Here is a 20,129-nt window from a genome sequence, read left to right as displayed (position 1 = left end):
AATGTGAACTTCAGAATCTGAAGAACTGCATCTCAAAGGAAGGACAGCACAGCTGGGCCTCCCCGTAGTAGTTGGAGAACAAAAAAGGTAGAAAAGTAGTGTTGTGGGTTGATGCTGGTGAGCAGCCGAGCACCCATGCAGCCGTTTGCTTGCCTCCTCCCCTTCCCTGGGTTTGCATAGTTTTAAATAAAACAATATAGTACTTCAGAATCAATAGCTTTTGTACTGGCTTTTCCAATATAATTGCAAATACCCAACAGATATGTTGTTGGTGATAAACTCCTAATAAACCTTTTAAAACAACTAGGTTCACTTTGCTTCCTCTGGCTCTACTGAATTAGGATACTTGGTATGGAGCAGTTGAATTTATAACATGGTTTTAAAGCTTATTCATAGCTTTTAACCTGTACAGAAAGAAAAGACATCAGAGGCTGGAAAGAGATTATGGCAATCACTGCAAGTGTGAAGACAGGTGATGAATACAGGCTCCTCCTGAAGTTCCCAATACCGAGTGCTGATTAATAGAGTGCTTGTTTTCAGTTTGCCTCAGGTTAGGTCATTCCAAAAAACAACTGTTAATAGAGATTTCTTGTGGTTATGCGAGATCAGCTCCAACAGTAATAAGGAAGAACAAGCGCTGATGAAAAGTCGGAGTCGATGCAACTCCCTTCCGTTGCGGGAAGCTTGCCAGTGCTGGTCTGTACCTGTGTGAGGATGGCAGCACCATGTAACCAGTGTAACTCCTTGGTGCGTTGGGTATGCTCCTCTTCGGTTTGCACGTTAAAAGCCATTCTTTTAAAGGGAGTCTGTGTGGAATAATTTTGGTGTAACTCTATGGTACTATGTATGTACTGTCCGTAAATGGAAAAGACCTTGGAATAATTGTAGTTTTCCAGCTACTGCACTCTTCCCTCTTCGTTTGCATGTACTTCCAGCTGGGAAGCTTACAAATTGACCGCTGCTTCTTTTGATGTCGAACAATCATCCCCCTCTGCCTCCTGGCTCTGGTCACAGTGGGCAGTGTAGACTGTCTCCAAGATAAGAGGGGAGTGGATTTGAAATTGCGCTTTCATTAAAGAAATGTCGGTGTGTGGAAATGAGCAGCAATGAGCATTCCTTGTCAAAATGCCCTACAAGTAAATTTTCAAATATGTGAGAAAATGTTTATTTTAAACAAGCCATTAGGAAAGTTAAATTCAGGGAATTTAAATTCTTTCCATAATAGTATAAATGTTTGTTTTTCCAGTTTATAGTTTCCTAGTGTTGCCTCCATGAGAGCCAAATATGTGGCTTGTTCTCCTGGCGTTTCCATGATGGATTGCAAGGGCTGCCCAAGTATGCTTGCAGAGATGCATTGATTCATACTGGGAGTGCTGGAGTTCTGTATGTTCAGAAACTTACAGGTTGTTATTTAAGAACATTTTTTACAAGTTCAAGGCCCATTGGGGCTTGATGCAAGGGGTTTCATGAGGCCAGTGAACACTTGTCTGCATTGGTAGGGCTTTTTTGTTTGCTTTTTGGGTGGTTCTTGTAAATAGCTGCCAGTTGTATTCCAGGCCACAGAAAGTAAAGCTGTACCTAGAGTGTTTGCAGCAGTTCAGGCACAAGAGCATTTTTACTGTAAACTCGTGGATTTTTTTAGCCTTGGAATTATGCATTAATTTGAGATGGGATCACAGTCTAATAGCCTCCCAGACTAGCTTGCCTCTTGCTGTACTCAGGAATCCAAGTGCTAATTAGAACAGCTGTTAAAAGCCTGTTCCTAATTACTAGACCCTGTTAGAGGAAGGAGACCTCACTGGGTGCCCACAGCCTTTGTGGAACCTGGTCAGTGCTTGCAGGTGACCAGCAGCAGTACACGAACCGTGGTTTTGGAACCTGGCCTAATTTCTTGTATTCAGGACATCAAAGTCCTTGAGCCTGTCTTTGAAGAGCTAGCAGTGAGTAGTCAGACAAGAAATTCAAGATTTGAGGGGGAAAGAAAAAAACCAAAACCTGTGTCTGTAATTCGGTGTTCTGGGGCTCCTGGTGTGACCTACTTTCCAAGCTGTTTGCTGGGGAAGTTGAGCAGAGAGCTTTTGTTGTCGTTGCAGATACTGTTACTGCAGGTGCCACCAGATATAGGGCATGGTGGAAGATAGAGTTTCTGGTGGCCACAGTGTGAAGCAGGGTATGTTTCCATCGAGATGGGTGGGAGTTGGCCAAGGCAGGGATGAGCTCTGTTCTTTTTTTTGTTGATGAAAGCCTTTTAGTGTGGCGTTTCTGTGTAAGAGGAGTAATGGAGAAAATTACGAGCAAATGCTTTTATATGTTAGATTTATATTACCATGTTTGCTCACAGCTTACAATGGGATTTGAAGTCTTCTGTGTAACTTGTTTGAAATTAAGCCATACTGATTTAAGCTGTGTTATGTATATAAGTATAGATTGTGCTAAGAAGTAATTTGTAGTCTTGTTTGCTTTCGTCTTGGTACTGTTTTTCATACCTCCTACTTGGGTTAGACTGGTCTTGGTCAGTTGAGGTGATTTGGGTGATTTTACAGGGAATGCTGTAATGAACTGAAACACATACATTGCATACAGTAATCTGTTCCATAGATCTGTTTAGCTTTATTTGCAGGGAATGGAAGAGAAGTGTCAGGCTCCTGCAATTCAATAACTGTGTGCGAATAGATGGAATTATATCTACAGCTACTAAAAAGCCTAGAATACATGCATTTCTAATTCTGCAATACCACTTTGTTTAGGTAGTCTAATTCTAGTAGGAACAGCTCGGTTTAGAATTTTTTGTCAAATGTTTTCTTCCTCCATAGAGTTGAAATGCACAGTGCTGCAGTAAGAAAAATCAAAGAGCCAAGATGTTGGGATACACTGTGCTACTCATGGCTTTTTGTTTTGCAAGTAGCCATGTTGACTTTAATGTAGAGCAGCTCCTAGTGCGAAAGGCAGTAGAGGATGGGATTACAACGATTTTGTACCTGTGGTACTCGGGTTTCTCTGCTTCAGAATGCTAGTCTGTCTTTTGACTTAAATGCACTTACTGAGACTTTATGGTACTGTTGTCCTAGAAGTTGTTGCTGCTATTCTGGAGATTGTGGCTAGAAAACAACAAACCAGTGATCAGACTATTTTCTACTAGAATCCAAATTACTATATGTGGACCTATTTCTGCTGTAAAATTTGAAAAGTAGCTTTTTGCTAGTAGCTTTACTTTCCTGATCTGCCCTTTTTTGGGGTAGGGAGTGGAAGAGATCCATTTCTTCCAGGTCTCAATTTCTCTAAGTTGCATCTTCTGCTTGTAACTAGAAAGTACACATCTTTGGTTCATAATTGCCAAGTCATACACTAACAGTTTTGGCCAGCTTCTGATAACTTGTCTTTTGCTAAAGACTTCCTTACTCCTGGTAACCCACAGTAAAATAATCTTTGTCCTCTTGATGAATTCCAGGAGGCCTATCTGTTTTGCTATTCCTGATCAACTACAGTGTTGTTCTAGCTTAACCTAAAAAAAAATGAAGATATTGTCCGATATGAGTAGTCAGAAATCTGTTTTGTTAGATGCAATAAGAGAATGTGAATGTCAATGCACAACGCTGCATTTAGTGGCTTCAGGCAACTCAGCAATGCTTCAGCTCCTAAGATTCCTAATGCCTAGCTGAAAAGAGATACTGGGTACTGCTACTCAATTACTAAATTGGATCTTATGTTTAATTTATGATGGAGGTGAGGTTCACTGCCCACTCTCAGTATATTTTCACTTACACTTCTGTTCAGCTTCTCTGCACCTTAATCTCAATTGTTCTGCTTTAGGAGTACCTGAATAGAATTTAGTAAAAATGCTGTCAGTTTACCTTTCGTCTTTTCTTTTCCAGCGGGGATCTGACGAGCTTTTCTCTACTTGTGTTACTAACGGACCCTTTATCATGAGCAGCAACTCTTCTTCTGCAGGTAATATTGCCTATAAAAAAAGAATAGCCATTGATAAGTATTGCAAATACTATGAGGAGGTCTGTTTTTTCCCACTTGGTCTTAATTTTAAAATCTCTTCATTTTTAGTACTTATTAGGCCTTTTGTAGGACAGTGCTGAATAGTAATAAACTTCTACCCTATACCCTTAAAAGGTTAGCAGACAGAATAAAATTGTTGTAGGACAGTTGCTAAAATGATTTTACAGAATTAGAACATGCAGGTTTTGCTGTAAACTGTTGTACTTGAAGCACAATTGAATTTCATGTAGGGTTATTTTGGCTGTATGTAGTAGTTTGCTGCTATTTGGGAGTCTTACACCATCTAGAGGTTAGTAATCCCACCCAAAATAGTATCCTTGGGTGCTCAGTCTGGAATTTTGCCCTCTGTGCTTCTCGATGCCTTGAATTGTCTTTGAGCTACCGATGTCTTTTGAGTCCCTTCATGTTCTGCCTGTGGCCTCCCTGCCAGACTGTATCAGCTCATGTCTTTGGTGTTGTGCTGCTGATAGCCTTTACCATATGTGTAATCCAGCTGATCTAACATTACATTTTGGTTCGTATTTGTTTTAATATCACTTGCTTTAAGATGTCCCCTTCAAACTGCTTCATTGCCAAGAATACTAGTCAAAGTGAAAAGGAATAAAGCAGCAATCTAGAATTAGTGGCTCAGACCCACACAAAGGAGAAATGTGGGTGGGTGGGTGTGTACTGTAAACAAGCTGTAAAACAGCCACTGGAGAATTGATTCCATTGCAGTGGCATTCAGCTACGTCACTCGCATAGTGTAACTTCAAAAAAAAGAGAGTAAAACCATGTGTCTTCAGACTCTAGTTAAATTAGACTATGGAATTTCTGTGTAATATAGAATACTAACTGGATGGGGAGCACAAACTGTGTGTCAAAAGTGGTAAGGGTGTGCATATTCTTTCAAACCCACTATAATAAGCAGTAACTCTTGCTTTTTACAGCTAATGGAAACGACAGCAAAAAATTCAAAGGTGATAGTAGAAGTGCTGGGGTCCCATCCCGAGTAATCCACGTCCGTAAACTACCCAGTGACGTCACGGAGGCAGAGGTCATTTCTTTGGGCTTACCTTTTGGCAAGGTCACCAATCTTCTAATGTTGAAAGGAAAAAATCAGGTATTGTCTGTATAATTGAAAGCAGGGATTATGTCAAAGACTTGATGAGTTTGTCATCAGTAAACCAGATCCAAGTTGTTTAAACAACTGTCACGTATTAGGAGTCAATAACTTCTGCATACTATTATTTTACTTTTCCATGATTATCCCATGAGCTGTAGAAAATACTATTTTCAGACTGTACAAGGAGCTAAGTCCATAATTATAGGTTGTCACTTATAATTAGCATTATGCCTGGTTTTTAAATTACAGACCAGGTAAATTATTTGGACAGCAGTGACATCAGTTGGCCTTTTTCACTCAAGCCAGTTTGACAGTTGAGTAACCACCAGTGTAACTTTGCATGTTAAGGACACCTTTACAGATACAATAAATTAGCTGGGTAAAGCTAAAACACTCTTGGGTAATGCAGAAGGTGTGCGCTAATTGGGTAACTAAAATTGTCTTCCAAATTAAGGAGTAAAAAAGCAAGCCAACTTTAATCATTGTTTAAAATACCATGTCTTTAATCTTAATTATGAAAATGTGCCTCTGATATATTGCGTGGTGTGACTATATGTAAGTACTTAATGTAATGACTTGCTACAATCCCTTCCCTGTTTTGAAATACAGAAGACCATAAAGGTATGGAACAGTGAGTGGGCTTACTGCTCGGTAGAGGAGTATGGAAAGTTACTTAATATGATAAGTGTTAAGAGTCTGGATCACTGCTGTATTCTTGTGTTCTTGCAAACGCTTCTGTCACTGCCAGTTTCCTAAATATACGTAGCATCGAGATCTTAGGATGAGACTGAAACTTTACATATATTAAGTCAGTCTGGACAGCGAAGATGCTCATTTGTTCTACGTACCGGTGGTTCTCAAACAATTCTTTGTACAAAAACTTGAATGTAAATGCAGTTGTGAAAATCAAATACAGTTACAGGAACTGGAAGTTCCTCCTAAGGTTTATCAATTGCGTAATGCTGTTGTCAAGTGTTAATGCTGTCTCCTAGTGTGAGCTGCTTTGATAATATGTCAATGTTGGATTTGACTTCTGCGCAGGCTTTCATAGAAATGAATACGGAGGAGGCAGCCAACACCATGGTAAACTACTACACCACAGTCACTCCAGTCCTTCGAAGCCAGCCCATCTATATTCAGTTCTCCAACCACAAGGAGCTTAAGACGGACAACTCTCCAAACCAAGCAGTTAGTTTTTCTTTACGTTGTCATACTGGTGGGAGGGACAGACAGTTCTCTGCTACTGTTTTGATTTGTGCTGCTGCAGGTGTAGGCCTGGTAGGGTTTTGAGATTTGGTTTAACTATCAAAGTGCTAAACGGAGCATACTAGCTTCTAGCTTATGGAATAAGGACTCCTATAATAGCTTTTATCCAAAGTCTGGGCAGAGTGTTAAATGAGCTGCTAAAACTGCCTTAATGTCAGGGGAAGAAAATGCATAGAGAATATGAGATCATGAGAAGTGGTGTTTTAGCATTCTTTAGTTAGAAACAGTAACTGAATACCTATCTAAAGACTTGATTAATGTGTAGTGCTTTAGGACGTTTGTTTCTAGTATTTGAAAGATCTATATAAAACGAAGCTCTGATGGGGCAAAACTTGTCTTCAGTAGAGCACAATCGGGTAAGTGCTAGCTTTGAGGCAGACAGTGCTCGAACACAACAGTTCTTAAGGCTTTGGGCTGTCTTGAGTTTCTGTGCAAGATACGCTCTGCACAGGGTAAAAAGTTCCCTTTTTCAGCTCAACTGCTCTTGGCAATCTTTCAGGAGAGGAACACTGGAAAGAAGTTCAAGTTACTTGTGCCTCCTTATCAGGGATGGCTGCTGAGTACATCCAGTTTGCCTCCTCTCACTTTTCAGGCTGACTTTCATCAGGATCAGAGCATCTAATGCTGTGCAGATGAAAGGCTACTATTTGATGCATCTAACAAAGCCAGAATCTGATGCACAACAGTGAGCACATCGTAGTGTTGTATGTGTGAGGGGGACTCTACAGGAAAACTCCAAGTCAGTTTTCACTTCTGGATCCCTATAGCAGATGTGCATTAATCTTTCAGTCTTGTCAGCTTCTGTAGTATTCTGGAGATAGTGTTTCACCCCAGAAGAGCCTAGTTTTTCCTTTTTTCTAAACAATGGAATAATTTTGCTGCATCAGTAGATGCTGAGCAAGGTTGTAGCAGTAGCATAAGTACTTCATATTTTACTTAGTTGGTATTTTTTCATTGCTGTTACTGATTGGGGTGGTCTGTATTGTCCATGTTTAAAATGTGCTGAAGTCATTGCATCCCCAGCATTAGGAACAGTAAACTGCTTTCTTTTGTTCTGCTAACTGTTGAGTTCTACTAGTAGTTTGCAGATAGGAAGCTCAAGAAAAGCTGACTGTGTATTTTTGCAAGCAGAAGTGTTGGTCTAACAGAATGTTTGGTTCTGCAGCGTGCCCAAGCAGCTCTGCAAGCAGTGAATTCTGTTCAGTCTGGAAACCTAGCGCTGTCAGCCTCTGCTGCAGCAGTAGATGCAGGAATGGCGATGGCTGGCCAGAGCCCTGTCCTGAGGATCATTGTTGAGAATCTCTTCTATCCTGTCACTCTAGATGTTCTCCATCAGGTAAAAAATGTTGCCACAACTTGAAGATTGTCCTGGAGGAAGGGGTAGCAACAAATAGTGCATTGTTGTATTTGCAATATGTGTTCTAACAGCATGTAGTTTTTATCTATATAATTCAAGTTCTGAACATACCTGTCAAATTTCTGCATGCCGGAGACCCTGACACCTACACAAGATTCTTCTGGTTTTGGTCCCAGTCTGGCTAGAACTTTAATTTCCAGAGATTTGATTGCTTATCCATTTTAATTGGGTTACAGTCTGGTACAGTGCAAGGGACAAATATTTATGTTTTCAAGACAGCTCTGCAAGTTCTGTTTAGGGTTTAGCAGAAGTAGCTGTTACATGTCCTTGTGTTGAAGGTAGGGCGAAACAAATGCAATGTTGAGGAGTTATTTAGGCAGTAGCCTATTTGGAAAGTTCCTGCTGTCTGCTGTGGTTGCTTAACTTAATCTTCATGTTTAAAATGCAAGCTTGACTGCATTTAAGACTCCCTGAAATTCTTGGAAAAGTTCCAGTTTGTGAAGGTGTATGTGAATCTTCCTGTGTAAGAATTCATAACAAACAAAAACTTTATTAAGGGGGCAGTTCAGTCACCCTGATGTTTTTGTAGTCTGATGCCATGATGCGAGTTAAACAACGCCCACGGTGTAGTTTAAAACCTTAGATTTTTAAGCTGGAAAGCTAACAAGGTGAAAGGCTAACTTTTGCTGTTTCTGCTTCTAATAATGGAGATCAGTATGAAATGAACTTACTGGAAATGAGATAACAAGATACGCAAATATTATCTTGCAGATTTTTTCCAAATTTGGTACAGTCTTGAAAATAATTACATTCACGAAGAACAACCAATTTCAGGCCCTGTTACAGTATGCTGACCCAGTGAGTGCTCAGCATGCCAAACTGGTGAGTAGTATGCTTGCAGTGCTAAACACCTGCATTATTTTAAGTTTTAGGCTTGCTTTTATTAATCTAGGATCAATGTTAGAAACTAGCATTTTGGAGTATTTGGTGGTCATATTAGGTTTACGCGAGCATTGCCCTAGTGGCAGATCACATGTGCGAGTGGGAGGGAATTTCCCCACCAAGAGCAGTACGGCTAACTTGGGTGAATACTGAAGGGGATAAAATGAAGCAGTGCCTTTTCCACACAAAGCAAGATATCTGCTCCATCTGAAGACACACACTAGTACCTGGGATGATGTTAACACCTTCTCTCTTCAGAGATTTGTTGCTGTGATCTTAGTATAAATGCATCTTGGATGAAGAATGGTTTGTTTCCTTGCAGTCTTTAGACGGACAGAATATCTACAATGCCTGTTGTACGCTGCGCATAGATTTCTCAAAGCTCACAAGTCTCAATGTAAAATACAATAACGATAAGAGCAGAGATTATACACGACCAGACCTACCTTCTGGGGATAACCAGCCCTCTCTTGATCAGACCATGGCAGCTGCTTTTGGTGAGAATTCTTGAAGTGGGAGCAGGACAAATGTAACTGATAGGTGTGTCAGTTGGGGAAGGGGAGGGGACATAATCCTAGTGTATTTGGTCATACAAAATTTTGGAATACAGTGTGACTAATGAGGAAAATTTGGGAACCACTGAATCAGACTAGTGCAAAATACTAGTAGGAACATAAGGATGTGGGTGCATGCTACTGCTTTGAAAGCTCTTCACCATTTGGTTGAGGTTTTCCAGCTGTCTGTGCTTCTAGTGCCATCTGCTGTTTTGCCTACAGTATGGACTCAGCGATAATTTGGGGTGTTGTAACCTATACTTTGAAAACTGTTGTGGTTAAACAGTTACAGGAGCTACTAGCTTATATTCTGGTCAACAGCTGTATTCTAATAGCTGTTTCAGAACAGCAGAGAGGGAGGAGGAATAGTTTTTGTAATTTCTTGAAGTTCAATGTTATGTTAGAGGCATTTTTGAATTACTGTTTGTTTTAGGGTTTAGCTTTCAACTAAATGCTTATGTTGAAGGACAGATCAAGACATTCCAGCTAAGTACAGAGTTTTCTTTCTATTGGGTGTCTTTGTATAATGCATGTATCTTTCCCAGGTGCCCCAGGAATAATTTCTGCTTCTCCATATGCGGGAGCTGGCTTTCCTCCTACCTTTGCAATTCCTCAGGCTGCAGGTACTGTATTTCGTAAGTTGAAATTTTATATAGGTTTTCTATTGCTGAAGCATCTTGATGTTTTAAAGCTAAGTAGTGATTATTTTTGTTGGGGTTAGTCACGTAAATTCTAAATGCTGGCATTTAGGCACAGAAGGGAATGGTGTTTCAGTACATAATCTCAGCTAGGAATGTGAGTGTGCAGCTGTAGCACCCTGGCTAGGCAATATCCCAGTGACAAGAGGAAAATAGGAGTAGCAGGATGAGAGAGTCAGTAAAGGCAGTATTTAAAATAATTGGGGGAGGTGGGGGAGGAGATTAAATTTTTTGTATTTCAAATTTCCTTATGTGGTTGCAGAGGTTGGGAACTCACTTTGACAGCTGTAAATGTGGTCAAAAGCAAGGAATCTTTGTCCATTTTTTCCTAAATATTTTGAGTAAAACTAGAATTTAAACATGCACCTAATTACACACACTGTTACAGTTGCACTGTGAAGTCTACAGCTCATATTGCAGGTAACAAATTATTGCTACTTACAGAAGTAGCCAAGTGTCTGAGATTAAAGACTTAAGTTTTAGGTGCTAAATACACTCATTGGAGTGCTAGACTAAACAATTTTTGCTTTGTTTTTCATAGCGTACCAAGCTATGTTGTCTTTCTTGTAACTTGATGGAATTTCCTTGCTTATGACAAACAAGCACAGATCAAACTGTTCAACCATTAATGTTAGTCTCCTGTCCTGTTGGGGAAATAGATGATGCCACTTTGAGAAGTAATTTCATTTAATCGATTACTAGCAATTGTTTCTTGAACTCTAAAGCTCTTCCCTTTGGAGGGGTGATGTGAAATGCCAGATGTTACTGTGAGCAACCTAGAAATGCCTATAAATAAAATGTCAATGTTTCTCTATTCAAGAAGAGATTAGCTGATGGTAGCATACAATATCTGATTGTTATATGCATGGTTAAAGAACAAAGCATTTTTGGCATGCACTGGTTGGAAAGATCCTTACAAATGCACTGTTTGTGATACCTTTCCTGCACCAACAGAGCTGAGGCTTTGTGCTGATTCCGCTTCTTGTGAAACGTGCAAAATATTGTAGTCCACAAGATAGTGCTGAGAGGCACCTGTTAAGCACCAGGCACTGCAAGAGCAAATACTATTGGAAATTAAAACATTTCCTGCAGCACCAGAATTGGAGGCTCCTGTTGCTCTTAGAATATATGGTCACTGTGTTTTGAATGGTAACTTGCATGTTACAGAAGGCGTGCTGTTCTCCCTTCTGGTGCAGCAAATACACTAGAGTACGTGCTGTTAATTTCTTTACTGGTTAATATTCTTTAATTTCCAGGCCTGTCAGTTCCAAATGTTCATGGAGCACTAGCTCCTTTGGCTATCCCATCAGCAGCAGCTGCAGCGGCTGCAGCAGGACGGATTGCCATTCCCGGCCTCACTGGGGCAGGGAACTCTGTTCTGCTGGTTAGCAATCTGAATCCTGAGGTTAGTGGAGTCCTAACTTTACTTTTTTCTCCTTCCTGTTACTTCTGCTTTCACTTTCTGAACACAGATTATGCTGGAACTCAATGAAAGTGAAATCCTACTGTATCCTAAAGGAGACGGCAAAACTAGAAAAGCAGATGACGTGCTCTGCCAGCTCTAAAACTCAAAGCAGATCAGTACTCTAGTTGCTGAAGGGAAATGAGAAAGTCCATCTCTCAAATTAAAATCTTGCTCTTCTTTGGTTCAAAGCCAAGGATGCTGCCTGCCTGCTCTTGTCCCATAAAGACTACAATGCCTGTCCCTTGCTCCCTCTTTTATTTGGAGTCTCCCTGCCATTCCCATGGAATAGTGTCATTTGGGTCACAGAATAGTCATGTCCATTCTTTCTTTTCCTTAGCATGTTCTAGTTTTTAATACATTAATTCAGAACTACAGAGAGAGTTCATTCTGACCTTTGCTCTTTCTGTGTAGTGTCTGGACCCCTGCCAGCTTGACTTTGTACCTGTGCAGTATTTCCTCTGCCATGTGCTTGCACATTTTCCCTTTCCAAGATTCCTGGAAGTTTTTCCTTAGCTAAACCCCTTAACAGCTCACAGTTTACATTTTCAAGTCCACTTAACTTAGTGAGTTGAACTATTTGGGTTTCTTGAAAAACAAAGCAAGTAATACTTGAACAAAAATCTTCTTTAATGAAAGACAGCATCATGAGAGAATTTGATATGGGTATCTTGGATTTTTCTTCAGTCAGCTTTTGGCTCTTTGTTGGATTGAAAGTGTAGAATCTTCTAGTGTGTGCAGTAGAGTATGATGAGTCTCTGCTGAAAAACACTTTACTGGTGGGACTGTGCACACAAGTTAATACTACTTTGCAAAGCTATAAAACTTACCAGTGATGTCAGAGTAACCACAAAACCTCTTTTGCATCAAAGGGGAAGCCTGGATGTGATGAATGATCAAAATATTTAACTCTTGATGAGATGAACCAATTGAATCAGTATTTCAGACTACTCTTTTTATCTGTCATTACTATTTTCTCCAGGGCATGAAATAATGGCAGGGACTGCTGTACAGCTTTGGTTTGGATAGTTGCTCTTTCTACCTAGGAACTCCTCTGCCATTCCAGGAACTGTCATCTCTGGCTTGGTCCCAATGACTTGCTGTTCAAACAACAGTCTTAAACATTAAGAGCTGGCATCATTATTCTCAACCAGTGTGATACTGTCAAGTGCGTGTTTCTTGGGATGATTTTGCCTTGTCTGGATGGCAGTGACAGGACAAAGGACTGTGCTGTACCTCTGTTTAATTTGCACATGTTCACAGCTCTGAGCAGTGTCTGAACGGTGTGCGCAGTTCTTGTTGAAGTAGGAGCAAGCAGTTATTTCATGCCTTGTGTTTTTTGATGAGCTCTTCACTATCCATCCAGCTTATCTTTGGGCTAGAGAGACTTTGATACTTGTACTGAAGCTGTGAACTAACAGACCTGAAACTTTTTCCATTGCCTGTGTAATCAGTGTTGTAGAAACTTACCTGTGCCACAACCAGTTAGTTAAGAGACAGTATTTCTCTGGAGTGACTACTCTGCGATAATGTACAAGAGTTTTTCTGAATCGGAATCATGGAAACTGAAATTACTCCATTTTTCCTTTCCATGATGAGTGGAAGAAGTCTGCCTGTCTCAGCTTGCATTGACTTTTACTTTGAACGCAGACTTTTGTCTGCGTGCAAAGTTAGTGTTGTCACTGGGAGCAGAGATGCTTTTCCTGCCTTTCTGACTCAGTAACAGCATTTTTGGGTTTCCGCATGGTGAGGTCAAGTCACGGAGATGGAAGGGAATAGACTTCTGTTGCAAATGAGGTACCCGGTTCCTTTGTAGCAAGTGCTTCTAGCAGACCTTTGAGGTTTTTTGTAGTGGTACAGCTGCTCATCCTGATAATCTTTTGCTTTAAAAGCAGTGATTGGTATCTAAATTGGACTTTCCTTGTTTTGTTACAGCGAAGTATTGCAATATGGATTGCTTCCCGTAGTCATTAGTCCTAAAGCAGCAAATACAGCTGCGTTTTTGACTTGATCCATGAAGTCATTTCTTCTAAGAAATTCTTGTAATCGGAGAAAATACTTCTAGTCAAATTTTAGGGAATACCATTGCAATTTAATTCAATATTAAAGCCTGTAGAAGTCACTCTGTTGTGATACTGTCTCTTACTTCTTTGTATATCTTAAGTAAAAATGCCTTTTCTTTATCATTGTGTTCCACTAGGTAAAACCTATTAACTGTTTCTGTAAACAAGTTATTGTATGTAGAATTCTATAAATCTGACTGATGGAACACTACATATTTCCTTATGTATTTACTGACCTGTGTTTTTTGCTACTTTTTTCTTTTCTCCCCATCCCTGAATTTTTTTTCTTCCCCTGATCCGGAATTTCTTTGCCAACTGACTGCACGGTACTTCTGCTTCCTGTTGTTGCTTGAAACAAAAAATAAAAACATTCCCCTTCCAAAAAAAAAAAAAACCCTGCTCTTCGGAAACCAACCTGCCCTTCAATATTAACCATCTTGAAAACTTCATCATCCATCAACCAATTTCGCCATTTCCTGCGGGGACTCTGCCCTTCCTCGTTGTGGACGATTTGTGCAACCTCGCTCTCCCCTTCGATTCCTTACCTCTTCCCTGTCCCTCCGCTGCCTTGCTCTGCTGTTCTCTAAAGAGAGTTACACCCCAATGCCTCTTTATTCTTTTCGGTATGTTATTATTCACACTTTTTATTACCTTGTTTTTCATTTATTTGAGATTACTTTTTTGATACTTCAAAAATGTACAGTTTGCAGTTTGCCATTTTTTTGAATGCATAATTTCATTTTTACATTGTTTACTTAGTTTGCTATTTAATTTAGTTTGCCTTTATTTTATGTTCAGTTATGCATGGTTTATTGCTTTGCATGTCTTTTATAAGAGTTTTAAATTGTGATAGCATGCTAAATTGTCCAGTCTTCTGGCAGTAAGATTTTTGCTTTTTGCTGAAACCCAGTATCTTTTCTTTAATGTATTGTTCCATTATTATTCTGCTATATAAGAATTTTCCTTAATTAGAGCAGAATAAGTAACCATGGTTGGAATGAGATCAGTTCTGGTTGTGAATGAATGTTTTTGCTGTTGGATTGATTAGCTTAAGTTGAATGAGACTTCATTTTTTCTCCTGCCTAAGACTATTCTTGTTTCCTCACTTTTTGAAGGAGTCTATGGTGATGTGCAAAGGGTGAAGATTTTATTTAATAAGAAAGAGAATGCCCTAGTTCAGATGGCTGATGGAAACCAGGCCCAGCTTGGTAAGCAAGCTTAAAAGTATCAGACTGTTAGCATTAAGAGACCTAATGGGTAATTAAAGCTTTAATATCAGTACTTTCGTCTCTTCCAAAAAAAGACCCAAAACATGAACGTGTCCAGGCACTTAATTGCTTTGCCTGTGTATGTAGTATGGATTTGGGGCAGCTCTGGAAAAGGTATGGTTTGTTTGTGCAAGATAATCTAGAGGGAAACGAGAATAAACAATACAATAAGGCAGAGTAACAAGGCCCGTCATGCAGTTCTTGTAGGGAAGAACTAGAATGAAATTCTAGCTTTGATGTAAATGTCTGAACAAAACTGCGAAATACCATTGTAGTCAGTGCTGTCTTTAACCGTTGCAGCCATGAGCCATTTAAATGGTCAGAAGCTTCACGGGAAGCCAATCCGTATAACATTGTCCAAGCATCAGACAGTACAACTTCCCCGCGAGGGACAGGAAGACCAAGGTCTGACTAAGGACTATGGAAATTCTCCTCTACATCGTTTCAAGAAACCAGGCTCCAAAAATTTCCAAAACATCTTTCCCCCTTCTGCCACTCTTCATTTGTCCAATATTCCGTAAGTGTCCGCATGGAGAGTTCCTGTATGGCTGAGTATAAAAATGTTTGCAAATTTAGCGTGAGAGTAAATACGGTCAGCTTTTTGCTGCTAGCAGGAGGAAAGCTTGCCTTGTCTTCCTGTTGTTCCTCATAGCCTTTCCAGTCCAAGAAGCTACTGGTAGAGAATTTAGAAAAGGCTCTGATGAGAATTGGTTTTTAGAGATTAATTTAGTCTGTCAACGTACATTTGACTGGAAAACTATTTGTTTCAGACCTTCAATAACTGAAGAAGACCTTAAGATGTTATTTTCAGGCAATGGTGGGATGGTCAAAGGATTCAAATTCTTCCAGTAAGTGTTTTCTCTTACGTCCTGTCCTTACACTGGGCTTTTCAGTATGGGAAGGGTTAGAAGCACTTAGTTCTGATGGAATTCCAACTGAGGCTAAGTGAAAGGTGAGCAGAGTCATCACTAATGTAGTATTTGACTATCTGGATTAAAGAATTCCAGAATAACCCTGGACTGAGTGCATGGTGAGTATGAGTTAATGAAGAAAACTAAGGTAGCTGAGTGGGAAGCTTGGATATGCATGTTTATCGTATAGATATACTCTTCCATGTAAGAAAAAAGTATGTTGCAATTACCCGGGTGGTTAATTTCCTGCTGGCCTTGTTGAGTGCTAGGTAAGAAGACTTGCATTGAGTTAGGCAAACTCTGCGTACGGTTGTACTGAATGTGACTTAAACTTCTGTCTTGTCAGGAAGGACCGCAAAATGGCTCTGATCCAGATGGGCTCTGTGGAAGAAGCCATTCAATCACTCATTGACCTCCATAATCATGACCTGGGTGAGAATCATCACCTGCGCGTGTCCTTCTCGAAGTCCACCATTTAAAGCTTTGGAAGGCGTGAGACAAAATGGACTTGACTTAAAACCTCTTGGGTTCAGCCTTGACCTTAAAAGGCTGAACACTAGGGTTTCAACTTCCATCATTCCAGAAAAAAAGCCACTTTAAAAATGCAGCTGAAGTGACCTTAAAAGACCAGAGATTTTATTTTTTTAAAGAGAAATCAGTTTACCGGTTTTTAAAAAAAAAAAATTAAATCTAATTCATATTGCTAACCTTGCGGTGATGGGTAACAATCTTGACTGTTCAAATAAAAATCACAAGTTAAAGTTTACACTTTGGAACCTGCTCTGGGAAGTTCCCCTCCCCTCCTGCTCCTTCTCCCCCCAAAAAGCAGATCCTAACAAGTTTATCAGGTTTCACATTGATGCCTTTTTTATTTTCTTTACCCATCCATGCCTTGAAAGACCTAAAACCACTGTGTAAATTCACTTTAGCGCCTTTGAGTCAGGATTTTGTAAAATGCATGGTGTATAGGAGCTCCCAACTCACCCAGCACAAAAATAAGTTGCATTGATCCTACCTTAACTGTGCATCTGCTATCCTGTGCCTTAAACCTTTTACTTCTTTGGGGAAAACATCTGAACTGTAGGGAGTGGATTGGGAGAGTTGAGGGGAATGAGTGAGCTCTGGCTTACTGGATGAGCTTGTTGTAGTGAAGGACAAGTGAAGCTGGCAAAGTGGATAAAGAAAATATTGGGCTTTGACTCTTCAGGCAGTTGTATCCCACTGTCCGTGAAATGTCTCAATCTGCATAGTATCATGTGTCTTCATGCCACTTTCCAATCTGTTTGTGGTTTACCACCACCTGCAAACCTTCAAGTGGGAGTTATTTAAGATCCTTTGTCCGTAACATTCAGACTAAGCAGAAAGGTCTGGGTGGGGAAGCGTTCCCAAGACCAAATTACATTCCATTGTCAATAGCAAGTCAACAGGCTCTGCCCTTCACAAGAGATCAAGATACAAAATTAACCACTGTTGGACGCTTGTGAAGACGAATCATTAAGAGTTTGTCAAAATTGTGTGTGTGTATATATATATCTAAATACTTGGCTAGGATTTGAAGAATTATTGGATATCCCACATTTAGAAAGGTGTTCATGTGAGTCACCTTCGTGCCCCTAATTTGAGATTAACAAGACCAATGTAGCTCTGCCATCATTCTTATAGCATGTCTTCAGCATTTGAGCTTTTTGTTTTAATTCTTGTATTATACTTTTTGATGCCGTTGCTGTCATCTGTGCCTAGCAATATTTCCAGTTGACCAAATATTCTAATCTCTTTATATGCAAAAGAAATAGTTTAAGTACCTTTTTATAGAATGATAAGATGGTATAAACGTAATCTAAATTTACTCCTTTGTGGTATTACCCTTGTATACTGTACTTATTTTTTTTTTTTGTAATTGAAACTGTAGGGCAGGAATTTAGTTATCAGGCTGAGGTCATGACTGAGGATGAGTAATGTAATGAAATTGATAAAACACGTTAAGCAAAGCAGATTTTTAAAGCAAAGTGTTTGAGATGACAAGCACAAATAGCTTGTGAATTTAAGTAAAAGGACCCAGGCTAAAGTTTTTACCTTTTTAACCTGTAAGCCCAGATCTTTTTAAGTTATAGGAAGGGAATTTATTAAAAGTAGAATGCAGCAGATCGTTTTTTCCCAATGATACAACCATGTATATTTTTTTTTCTGGCTTACAGCTCTTTCCCGGGCCATTCTGCCTTCTATTTTGTGTAATCCGATGTTGCCTTACATTTTCCTCTAACCTGCAACCTGTTCGGATGCAAAATAACAAGAATCTTGTACTTTTTTTCAGGGTTTTTCTGCAAATTGTGGACCAAAGTTTGTTTTTTAATTGTCTTAGTGTTGCAAGTTACGATTTCCTTGCTTAGTGTGGGAGCTCTTGACTTGCCTAGCACTGAGTGTTTGGAAAAGTCTTAACTTTTCTTAGTTCCTCCCTGAACTCCTGAGGATGTGAATTATGCTGGAGAAGTGTGTGAAGTCTGAGTGAGGGTTCAGCTTGGGTTGCTGGCATGGGATTGGTAATCCTTGTCTGCCTTAGTCTTCGGCTTGTGGCTGAGGAGTGTGAAACCATCTTCAATGAAAGCATTGCCCCACTTGAGCTGAGAAAACTTTAGCTGATGAGTAGACACTGGTTTCAGTTACCTCTAAATCTGAGTAAGCCTGTTAATGAAGCCGCGTGATCTGCCTCTCTGGAAAGCTCCATGTTTCCTTGCCAGCATCTTAATGTCCAGGAGGGCAAATTCAGGTGTCTTGGTAGTTGTTGTCACAGTTAATTTGCTCATCTCCCTTCCTCCTGAAGTGAAAAATCCGCTCCTCCTGCAGCCAGGGAGCACTGGTGGTTGGGCTGGTGCTCCCGAGTATGCCACAGGCAGCACTCCACCTTGTGAGGATCCGTGCGCAACCCAAGTGGAACAGCTGTGGTTTAACCTTTAAATGCGTTCAATCAACCTCACCCAAGACACTGGGAAGAGGCTTATTGGAATGAAACCTGTCTGGTGGCCTTTAACATTGATTTGGTCAACCCACAGGCTATATATATTTTGCAAAATGCAAGCAAATGAATTGAGGTAACCCCGGAACCCAGGCAATTGTGGGTTTTTCCTTTGGATCCCTGTGTTTGCATGTAAAGAATGTGAGTAACAAAAGGGTGTACATATTTATAATTTTTTTATACCTGTTGTAAGACATGAGGGGGCAGCAAAACCCAGTTTTTTATGGTGAACAGATGTATTGTATATTTTGATAACAGCTATTACAGGTTCAGTATTGTGGAAGGTGGGGTGGGGAGGGTAAGCATACACAACATCAGAATTCCATTGCCTCTTTCAAAGAATGTTTGTAATGCAAAAAGAAATGAAATTAAAACTATTTTATAACAACCTTTGTACCTTTCTGTAGCTCCATTATTTACTGTTCAGATTGTAGAAAGCAGTTATTGGCCAGTCTGTACTTGTGCTTTCAATAAATTTCTTCTGTATTCTTTGCTTCTGATTTTCCTATCTTTTTATTGTGCCTATTTTGCTTCTGATTTTTCCTTCTAATGTAATTTCAGCTGCCTCATTTTATATAACTTTGACTCTTCACATACCTCTGGGCTGGCAGAGTGTTTGTCCCTGTTAGCGTCTCTGTGCAGGCTGAGCTGGCAGGGGTGGCTGTAACGCGGATCCGTTCCAGCTGCTCATGCTCCAGCCCTTTGGCGCTTGAACGAGGTTCAGAGGTATGAGGTTGTAGGGCCTTAACTGATGCTCTGCCTTTGTCACACTCCAACACTTTTTTTACTTCATGTTCCTAAACTTTCCATATATTCTAGCTAATATCCATGAAATAACCCACTTCCAAGTCAAATATGTAATACTCTCTGTAGTTTTGTGCTTTAGATGTGTCAAAGCTTTCTGGCTAGCTGGATGTAGTGCAGTCTGACATCCAGTGCGAGCAGGTGAGATTCCTGTTTCAACTCCTGTAGAAGTGGTGCAAAGGACTATTTCGGTTCTTTTGGGTTACTCTAATGTACAAATACTCCAGCTGTGTTGGGCACACCTGGGTGCTGATACGCTCACTGCGGAGCAGGGCTTTTCGTTAGAGGTTTGGTTTCTTACCTGTGTGCTCAACTCCTTTCTGAAAGTAAATGTTCCCTGACGTAGATGTCGGGGTGCACTCGGATACCACGGAGGTAGCCTGAGGTTTCAGGTACGGCATTCCCAAAGCTTTATTTTGAAGGGAAGCAGTGGGAGCAGGTGCTCACAGGGAAATGACAAAGAACTCTATGGGGAGTGGGAAAGCGGCCGGATGGGTCCCTCGGTAGGGAATGGCGGGGTGCGCTCCCCCGGGGCAGAGCCCCTTGCAGGCTGGCAGCCAGCACGCTGTGCCGCTGGCTTCCCGCAGGCTCGGTGTTGAGCTGCAGATCTCTCGGACAGAAACGAGGGGTGCAGCGCTGCAGTGCTGTACCTCGTCCCAGCAGCCGTGAGCTGGGAGCGCT

General features: G+C 40.5%; 1 protein-coding gene across 1 annotated transcript in view; it reads left to right on the top strand.

Annotated features, from left to right (window-relative positions):
- PTBP1 (polypyrimidine tract binding protein 1) overlaps positions 1 to 16,224 on the top strand; it is a 24,670-nt gene extending 8,446 nt beyond the window's left edge. Inside the window, exons 2-14 of the mRNA XM_009573466.1 lie at positions 3,873 to 3,948; positions 4,938 to 5,110; positions 6,155 to 6,301; positions 7,545 to 7,715; positions 8,508 to 8,618; positions 9,001 to 9,175; positions 9,778 to 9,855; positions 11,187 to 11,335; positions 14,045 to 14,078; positions 14,571 to 14,663; positions 15,024 to 15,240; positions 15,494 to 15,571; positions 15,981 to 16,224. Coding sequence (XP_009571761.1) covers positions 3,924 to 3,948; positions 4,938 to 5,110; positions 6,155 to 6,301; positions 7,545 to 7,715; positions 8,508 to 8,618; positions 9,001 to 9,175; positions 9,778 to 9,855; positions 11,187 to 11,335; positions 14,045 to 14,078; positions 14,571 to 14,663; positions 15,024 to 15,240; positions 15,494 to 15,571; positions 15,981 to 16,113 — 1,584 coding nt within the window. The 5' untranslated portion in view covers positions 3,873 to 3,923 and the 3' untranslated portion in view covers positions 16,114 to 16,224. The remainder of the gene's footprint in view (positions 1 to 3,872; positions 3,949 to 4,937; positions 5,111 to 6,154; positions 6,302 to 7,544; positions 7,716 to 8,507; positions 8,619 to 9,000; positions 9,176 to 9,777; positions 9,856 to 11,186; positions 11,336 to 14,044; positions 14,079 to 14,570; positions 14,664 to 15,023; positions 15,241 to 15,493; positions 15,572 to 15,980) is intronic.
- Positions 16,225 to 20,129: the final 3,905 nt, after the last annotated feature.

The sequence above is a fragment of the Fulmarus glacialis genome, unplaced genomic scaffold, assembly GCF_000690835.1.
Source record: "Fulmarus glacialis isolate BGI_N327 unplaced genomic scaffold, ASM69083v1 scaffold23062, whole genome shotgun sequence".
NCBI classification, from domain to species: domain Eukaryota; kingdom Metazoa; phylum Chordata; class Aves; order Procellariiformes; family Procellariidae; genus Fulmarus; species Fulmarus glacialis.
The sequence above is the reverse complement of the archived record's forward strand: the minus strand, read 5'-3'. Positions and strand labels throughout refer to the sequence as shown.